This window comes from Schistocerca serialis, chromosome 4 (genome assembly GCF_023864345.2).
Source record: "Schistocerca serialis cubense isolate TAMUIC-IGC-003099 chromosome 4, iqSchSeri2.2, whole genome shotgun sequence".
NCBI lineage: Eukaryota > Metazoa > Arthropoda > Insecta > Orthoptera > Acrididae > Schistocerca > Schistocerca serialis.
Genome location: NC_064641.1, coordinates 208,840,240 through 208,849,813, shown reverse-complemented (window position 1 = coordinate 208,849,813; position 9,574 = coordinate 208,840,240). Strand labels below are relative to the sequence as shown.

General features: G+C 46.3%; 1 protein-coding gene across 1 annotated transcript in view; it reads left to right on the top strand.

The window, feature by feature from the left end:
- Positions 1-1,093: 1,093 nt before the first annotated feature.
- The window catches only part of LOC126474088 (uncharacterized), a 49,373-nt gene continuing 40,892 nt past the window's right edge, over positions 1,094-9,574 (top strand). Inside the window, exon 1 of the mRNA XM_050101501.1 lies at positions 1,094-1,321. Within this exon, the coding sequence (XP_049957458.1) occupies positions 1,250-1,321 (72 nt within the window). The 5' untranslated portion in view covers positions 1,094-1,249. The remainder of the gene's footprint in view (positions 1,322-9,574) is intronic.

The following is a 9,574-nucleotide window of genomic DNA, read 5'->3' as shown; positions in this document are numbered from 1 at the left end:
AAAAGCGTTAATGCGCTGCTTCCTGGACTCAGGTAGGCGCGCCGACCCCGGGTCGAATACGCATGGTGGATTAACGACGAAGTCCGGTGTGCCAGCCAGCCTGGATGTGGTTTTTAGGCGGTTTTCCACGTTCTACTAGGTGAATACTGGGCCAGTCCCAACGTCCCGCCTCAGTTACACTACTCACAAACATTTGAAAAAACGTTCACACTATTTCACGGTTTCCCCTAGACACAGACAGGTGGGGTACACTAATTCCATCTAAGGGAGTACGGGGTGGTGGCAGGAAGGGCATCCAGCCACCCTCTGACACTAGCATCACCAAATCCATAGTAAGAAGGCCGATTCCGCGTTGAAGTGGGACAAAGGCCCAAAGAAAATGATGGTTCTTCATCCTTTTTATTGTCCGCTCCCGGTAGATGAGTGGCGCTGGCACGGTAGCTCAGTGTGTTCGGTCAGAGCGCCAGTTGGCCTCTGTAATAAAAATCTGAGTGGAAGGATCAACCACCGAACTTGCACAGGATGTCTTGCAACGTCCGCAACGACCAAACACAACGATCAACAACGTAAAAAAAAAAAAGGGAAAAAAGAAAAAAGTGGTCAGCGCGACAGACCATCAATCCTAAGGGCCCGGGTTCGATTCCCAGCTGGGTCAGAGATTTTCTCCGCTCAGGGACTGGGTGTTGTGTTGTCCTAATCAACATCATTTCATCCCCATCGACGCGCAAGTCGCCGAAGCGGTGTGAAATCGAAAGACTTGCACCAGGCGAGCGGTCTACCCGACGGAAGGCCCTCGTCACACGCCATCATCATCGTCATCCTTTTATTAGATGTATCACTCAGCTGAAGAGCAGCAGACTGTGCCGCTGGCAGCCCTCCCATGCCTACATGAGGCAGGGGAATGAAATCACAATAAAGGAAAAAAAATTCGGACTGGTTGAAAACAAAAGTGTTGTATTACTTATTCAACGCCAACCGTAGATCTGTGTCTTCTCTTGCAGTTGCTGTTCAAGGTCGTGAGGCCGGTCTCTCGTACGATCGTTGGTGACGATAGTAACATGGCAGATGTGGTCGGGGCTCTGGTAACAAACAGTTGCCAGCGAGGTCGCCGCCGGCCGGAGCGGCAGCACTGCGCTCGCGACCTCGCGACCGCGCGTGCGTCGCGTCCCCGTCTACGTCAGAGGCGCCACTGGACGCGGCTGCCCACTCGCCGTCTGGCAGCCGAGGCCCGCACAGTATCAGCGCCGCCATGGCAGCACCACGCGCCGCGCTCCTCGTCCTCGCCGCAGTAGTGCTCTGCGCTGCCGTCGCTGCACCGTCAGTACGTACTCCCACTATCCTCGCCACTCTCTCACATTTTTTTACCTTTTTGTATGAATTTACCCCTGCATGACTCACTCACAACTTGACGAGCTCTTCTCTTATCGCAGCGCTCCCTCATGTATTCTTCCTTTGTCCGTTTCACGCCTCATTTACAGCTTAATGTCTAATGGCCTGCTCGAGCCGGCCGCTGTGGAGGAGCGGTTCTAGGCGTTTCAGTCCGGAACCGCGCTGCTGCTACGGTCGCAGGTTCGAATCCTGCCTCGGGCATGGATGTGTGTGATGTCCTTGGGTTACTTAGGTTTCAGTAGTTCTAAGTCTAAGGTACTGATGACCTCAGATGTTAAGCTTAGAGCCATTTGAACCATTTTTGGCCTGCTCGAAGTTCTGTGTATATCTCCGTGGTAGATTTCACTGCGATTGATATTTGTTTTAAATCTTTCCGAACTAATTTTGTCCATTTAGTGTTCGGCGCTCTCCTTATGTGTATAGTGTTGAAGTTTCTTGAAGGGAATCTTGGGTTGAGCATTCAACGTGGAGTACCGGGTGGCCGTATTGGATTGCTGCATAAGATCGTAGCGTTTTCCCATCAGTTAAATAAGCGCAACAGATACACATAACAGAGATTTTAGTCATGAATAATACATTCTCCTTCACTATTTACACAGTCTCCAAAGCCCGGCGTAGCTCTTAGAGTGCGCGTCTGTAGAGATCACGGGGTTTTGAGGCGAAGAACTCGTCGCGCCTTGTTCGGAGCGCATGTTCATCCGACAAGGACGTTTCTTGAAGGTTGTTCGATACAGAGCGGGAAAAGGTAAAATCTCAGGGCGCGAGAGCTGGTGAATACGGTGGATGCGGAATGACTTACCAACCTAACTCCTATATAGTCTCTTTTGTCAGTCTATCAGAATGCAGGCGGGCGTTATCGCGCAGTAGCAGCACTTCACGCAGTCTTACTGGTTTTTGTCTTTGGATTGTGTCTGCCAGACATCTCAGTTTTTGACAGTAAATTTCAACAGTGATGTTTACACCGTGGGTAAGCAATTCGTAGTACACCACACAGTCACTGTTCCGCCAGATACAGTACATAACATTATGTTTTATGGATGCACGCATGTCTTTGTCAAGGAAATTACTGCTTCGTCTAGGCTAAACCATTCCTTTCTTTTCCTTACATTAGCAGAAAGACACCATTCCTCGTCACCATTAAAAGCAGGATAGGAATGTTCGGGGTTGTTCACTAGCCTGTTGATGACGAACGAGCAGAGACTCACATATGGCCACCCGCTAATTTTTGTGAGTTTGGCTTAGGGCATGGGGTACCCAGAAACCCGATTTTTGAACCTTCCCCATTGCATGAAAAAATGGCTCTGAGCACTAAGGGACTCAACTGCTGTGGTCATAAGTCCCCTAGAAGTTAGAACTACTTAAACCTAACTAACCTAAGGACATCACACACATCCATGCCCGAGGCAGGATTCGAACCTGCGACCGTAGCGGTCGTGCGGTTCCAGACTGTAGCGCCTTTAACCGCTCGGCCACTCCGGCCGGCATTGCATGAAAGTGTCGCACGATGGTGGAATGATCACAGTTCATTACATTTGCCAGTTCTCGAGAACATTGTGGATTAATGCGTTTAAACGATCCTCATCAAACACCGAAAGTCTTCCTGAACGTGTAGAGTCACTAATGTTAAACGGTCCTTCCTCAAATGAGAGAACCACTTTCTTGCCGTGCTCTGTCCATTCATATTATCCTCATACATGGTGCAGAAATTTCTGGCAGCCTCCGCTGCTGTCACCCCTCTATTGAACTCAAACAGAAGAAAATATCGGAAATGTTCTGATTTCTGCACTTCCCACTGAATTTCCTAGCATCCTCAGCTCCATTCAGCAACTCCAAATGACAAAATGACAATACGTAAACTCATATAGGAACAGTGAATTAGAAATAAAAAAACGACTATCGATAAACAAACCCACAGCAACCGGAATACCGACATGCAAAACAAAAATGCATCAACTTAATTAAAGTGCCGTCGTTGAGTACACCATCGCAGGCGCTCCTGTCTGTGACGCAGCGTCAAGGGTAACCGCAGCCATGGTCTCCGAGCTGATAGTCCATGCTGCTGCAAACGTCGTCGAACTGTTCGTGCAGATGGATGTTGTATTGCAAAGGTCCCCATCTGTTGACTCAGGGATCGAGACGTGGCTGCACGATCCGTTACAGCCATGCGGATAAGATGCCTGTCATCTCGACTGCTAGTGATACGAGGCCGTTGGGATCCAGCACGGCGTTCCGTGTAACCCTCCTGATCCCACCGATTCCATATTCTGTTAACAATCATTGGATTTCGACCAACGCGAGCAGCAATGTCGCGATACGATAAACCGCAATCGCGATAGGCTACAATCCGACCTTTATCAAAGTCGGAAAAGTGATGGTACGCATTTCTCCTCCTTACACGAGGCATCACAACAACGTTTCACCGGGCAACGCCTTTCAACTGCTGTTTGTGTATGAGAAATCGGTTGGAAACTTTCCTCAAGTCAGCACGTTGTAGGTGTCGCCACCTGCGCCAACCTTTTGTGAATGCTCTGAAAAGCTAATCATTTGCATATCACAGCATATTCTTCCTGTCGGTTAAATATCGCGTCTGTAGCACGTCATCTTCGTGGTGTAGCAATTGTAATGGCCAGTAGTGTATGTTACAGTGTGTTGCACGAATGTTCTGGAAGCTATCACCTTCGCAGACTGACTGCATTTTCGCAGTATCCCGCCCACGAACCGAAGTCTGCTATCTGCATTCCATTTCATATCCACACTAATTGTGAAGCCCAGATATTTGTATGAGCTGATTGATTCTAACTGTGACTCATTTACATTGTAGTCATTGGATTCAACTTCTATGCGTTTGGTCAAGGGCAAACTTTTACATTTTTGAGGGTTTAAAGCAAGTTCCCAACAGTTGAACTATATTCAATTCTAATCAATATCTGAGTTGATATCTGTGCAACTTTTTCCGTTACTACTATAATGAAAGTGTATACAATGACAGAGGTCCAGTGTGGCCTGTAATTATGATATGGCAGCGCAACTTGGTAGTATTCTAATGCGTCAATGCGGAACCGATTTCTGCTGAAAAAAAAAGTTCAATTTCGGCCACTAGGTGCAAATCTGGCACTGTGAATCAAAAACGGATAGAAATGTGAGATAGGAATAGTGTCTCGGATGCAGAGGTTTTTTATTTTCAAATTACAGGGACGCGTTTCGCCTGGGTTAGGCATCTTCAGATTATAGAAACTGGTCGCGGCGCATGCCGTCCATAGAAATGATTACACCATGCGGCAAAGTGCGATTACGACCCCAACCACATTTTGCCGATGGATTCGCATCGTGTAATCGTTTTTATGGACGGTGTAGGCGGTGACCAGTTTGCTATAGTTTGAAGATGCCTGCCACACACGCAATGTCTCATTGAAATTTGACGATAAAAACCTCCATAACTAAGGCTGTATTTTTTCCTCAAATCTTACACTGGTTGCTGTATCAGCCACAACGTTGGAATGCCAAAAATTGTATTGGAATGTACCCATATGTAGTGGATTGGGAACCGGACGCAAGCAGAAAAAGTGAAATAAGTGAGGAAGGCGTAACGTTGATTTTATTATCAACCTCCATTTACCCAATTTGTTCAATATGAGTACCGGAGACGTCGGCCAACAATGGAAATAATTTTTTCCAGTGTAAATCGGTTTCGCATTAACGCACTAGCATATCTACCACGTTTCGCTGCCGTACGATATTTTCGGTCCAGCCGGCCGCGGTGGTCTCGCGGTTCTAGGCGCGCAGTCCGGAACCGTGCGCCAGCTACGGTCGCAGGTTCGAATCCTGCCTCGGGCATGGATGTGTGTGATGTCCTTAGGTTAGTTTGGTTTAAGTAGTTCTAAGTTCTAGGGGACTGATAAGCACAGCTGTTAAGTCCCATAGTGCTCAGAGCCATGTTCGACTCCTGCCCTGGCCAGCACAATCTCCAGACCTCTCACCAATTGAAAACGTCTGGTCAATGGTGGCCGAGCAACTGGCTCGTCACAATACGCCAGTCACTACTCTTGATGAACTGTGGTATCGTGTTGAAGCTGCATGGGCAGCTGTACCTGTACACGCCATCCAAGCTCTGTTTGACTCAATCCCCAGGCGTATCAAGGCCGTTATTACGGCCAGAGGTGGTTGTTCTGGGTACTGATTTCTCAGGATCTATGCACCCAAATTGCGTGAAAATGTTATCACATGTCATTTCTAGCATAATATATGTGTCCAATGAATACCCGTTTATCATCTGCATTTCTTATTGGTGTAGCAATTTTAATGGCCAGTAGTGTATAAAAGAGTATGCAATTGTTTCACTTTATACCTTATGAAATGCAGGCACATTAATGTGTTTTTACAGTCCACACAATATATAAAGTGGCTCTAAATATTAAAATGTTCTTGTGCAGCGCAGGAGCAGAAGACATGCTGCTGACGAATAAGAGTGTTTAATTTAAGAAGGAAGTCTTCTTAAGATGGGCATGATGACTCTAAACGGGTAATGACAATAAAAAAGCTTTTTAAAGCTATTTGTGGCTCGTTTCGCTCTTCAAAATGGTTCAAATGGCTCTGAGCACTTTGGTACTTAACATCAGAGGTCATCAGTCCCCTAGAACTTAGAACTACTAAAACCTAACTAACCTAAGGATATCAATCACAGCCATGCCCGAGGCAGGATTCGAACCTGTGACCGTAGCAGTCGCACGGTTCTGGACTTAGCGCCTAGACCCCCTCGGCCACAGCAGCCGGCTTTCGCTCTTCGCCAACGAATCTCTTTGAACCGTACCAGACATCACTAACAGGGGTACTGAGTATGTTCAAGGAAGGGCAACATCAAGTTTCCGAGGTTCGTTGTTTGTTAGACTCGAAGGATTGCGTCACCAATATGCTCAGAAACCTGACGGGAACAAACTCTTTAACATGTCGCACAATGCTAAGTAAACACTGTTATGCACTTCAATGGTTCGTACAGTTTGCATGTAAAGGTGGACCATAGAACACTTATCTCCTCTGTTCCCTGTTAAATGTGCATTTTCGTGATTACGAACAGCTCTGCATCTATCTCCTTTCTAAAAAGGAAACACATTTTTTCACGGAGTCTTTCAGTTCCAGTTTCCTGAAGTAACTACTTCTCGGGGCTCTTTCGGTATACTGTTGGTGACAGTATGGAAGTTCTTGTTATAACAATATATTGTTTATGTTTCAGATTTTACACGTATACACTTATGAGCCAGGACAATTCGACCACCTACCTAATAGCCTGTATGTCCACCTTTGACACTGATTACAGCGGCGACACGTCGTGGCATGAAAGCAATGAGACCCTGGTAGATTTGCTGAAGAGAATTGGCGCCACATCTGCGCACCCAACTCGTCTTATTCCCGTAAATTCCGGTGAGGGGGGCGACGAGCTCTGACGCCACGTTCAATCACATCAGATATTTCGATCAGGTTCAGATCTGGCAAATTGGGGGTGGGGGCGGGGGCAGCATATCAATTGGCACTTGCAACTGTGTTCCTCGAACCACTCCATCACACTCAAGGCCTTGTGAGATGGCGCATTATCTTATTCAAAAATGCCACTGTCGTCGGGAAACATGGTAGTCATGAAGGGGTCTATGTGGTCTGCAATCAGTGTACGATACCCCTTGGCCGTCATGGTGCCTTGCACGAGCTCTACTAGACCGCTGGATGCCCACGTGAATGTTCCCTGGAGCACAAAGGAGCAGCCGCCTGCTTGTCTCCGTCCCACAGTGCAGATGTCAAGAAGCTGATCCCTTGGGGGACGACGGATTCGTGCCCTCCCATCGGCATGATGAAGGAGGTATCGGGATTCATCAGACCGTGCAACGCTCTGGCACTGCGCCAACGTCCAGTGCCGATGGCCACGTTTCCATTTCAGTCGTAGTTGCCGATGTCGTGGTGTTAACATTGGCACATGCATGGGTCGTCGGCTGCGGAGGCCCATTTTAGGGAGTGTTCGGTGCACTGTATATTCAGACACACTTGTACTCTGCCCAGCTTTAAAGTCTGATGTTAGTGCCGCCACAGTTCGCCGCCTGTCGCGTTTTACCAGACTAACCGGCCTACGACGTCCGACATCTGTAATGAGGGTCGGCCGCCCAACCCCACGACGTATGGAAGTGATTTCACCTTGGTTTCGCCACTTGTTGAAGATAATCACCACAGTACTTGTCGGACACCAGAAAAGTCGTGCAGTTCCCAAAATGCTCGTGCCAAGCCTTCATACTACTCTGTCACAATCTGCCCTCGGTCAAACTCAGATAGATCGCGCACCTTCTCCATACCACACACAGGTAACACGCTCGCTGATACTACATGCACCTTGCAAGTGTCTGACTAGCAGTCTTTCTTCGCCAGGTGTCGCTGCTATCGCCTGGACAGGTGCATATCGATTGCAGGGCGTGGTCATAATGTTCTCGCTGATCAGTGCATCTGTTCTTATGGAAATGATAAGCTCTTTACAGTATGGTTTATCTGCCTTCAGTTGCGAGATATTTCAAGAATTATACCTTTAATACCACTTTCTTTGATTGAGTCGAGTGCCGCTTTACTGTTGATTGGAATTCTGTTTTACCAACTACGATCTTGAACGCTGTTGTTGCTACTGCATAAGCGTAAGATGGAAAATCTGCCACATAAAGAATGCAGTGCACTGGTAAAATTTCTAGAAACGTTCAAAGTGTATTAGAATTTATGACTGCACGAAGGTTATACAAATGAAACTCGCTCAGGAGTTGTAATCATTGAAAGACGAAGAAATTAAAAACAAGGAACAATCGCATTTTGTTGTTGTTGTTGTTTGACTGGTTTGATGCAGCTGTCCATGCTACTTTATCCTCTGCAAGCTTCATCTCCTAGTAACTACTGCAACCTACATCCTTCTGAATCTGTTTAGTGTATTCATGCCTTGGTCTCCCTCTACGATTTTTACCCTCCACGCTTCGCTCCAATACTAAATTGATGTCTTGACGCCTCAGAACGTGTCCTACCAACCAATCCCTTCTTCTAGTCAAGTTGTGCCATAAATTCCTCTTCTCCTCATTTCTATTCAGTACTTCCTCATTACTCACGTGATCTACCCATCTAATCTTCAGCATTCTTCCGTAGCACCACATTTCGAAAGTTTCCATTCTCTTCTTGTCTAAACTGTTTATCGTCCATGTTTCACTTCCCTACATGGCTACAGGCCATACACATTCTTTCAGAAACGACTTCCTGACACTTGCTTCTATACCCGATGTTAAGAAATTTCTCTTCTTCAGAAACGCTTCCCTTGCCATTGTCAGTCTAAATTTCATATCCTCTCTGGTTCTATCCTCATCACTTATTTTGCTCCCCAAATAGTAAAACTCATCTTTTACTTTAAGTGTTTCATTTCCTAATCTAATTCCCTCAGCATCACCTGATTTAAGTCGGCTACATTCCGTTATCCTCGTTTGTTTTGCTTTTGTTGATGTTCCTCTTTTATCCTCCTTTCAAGACACTGTTCATTCCGTTCAACTGCTCTTCCAGGTGCTTTGCTATCTCTGACAGAATTGTAATGCCATCGGCAAAACTCCAAGTTTTTTTTTCTTCTCCTTGGGTTTTAATTCCTGCTCCATTTTTTTTCTTTTTTTTTTCCTTTACTGCTTGTTCAATATACAGATTGAATAACATCGGGTACAGGCTACAACCCTGTCTCACTCCCTTCCCAACCCCTGCTTCTCTTTCATGCCTCTCGACTCATAACTGCCATCTGGTCTCTGTACAAATGCTAAATAGCCTTTCACTCCCTTCATTTGACTCCTGGCATCTTCATAATTTGAAAGAGAGTATTCCAATCAACATTGTCAAAAGCTTTCTCTAAGTCTACAAATGCTAGAAATGTAGGTTTTTCTTTCCTTAATTTATCTTGTAAGATAAGTCGTAGGGTCGGTATTGCCTCAAGTGTCCAACATTTCTACGGAATCCAACGTGATCTTCCCCAAGGTCGGCTTGTACCATCACATACACAGAGCAGTAGTCATTGTAGCCGATGGCTTACATAGTTTTGGCAAAATAGTGCTCATGCGGTGGGGACAGGCGTCCCGTTAGCAGAGAAAGTTCTGGATTTTACGTTTCTCCCGAAAGATGATATTGCTTTCTACTTGCATTAATCTCT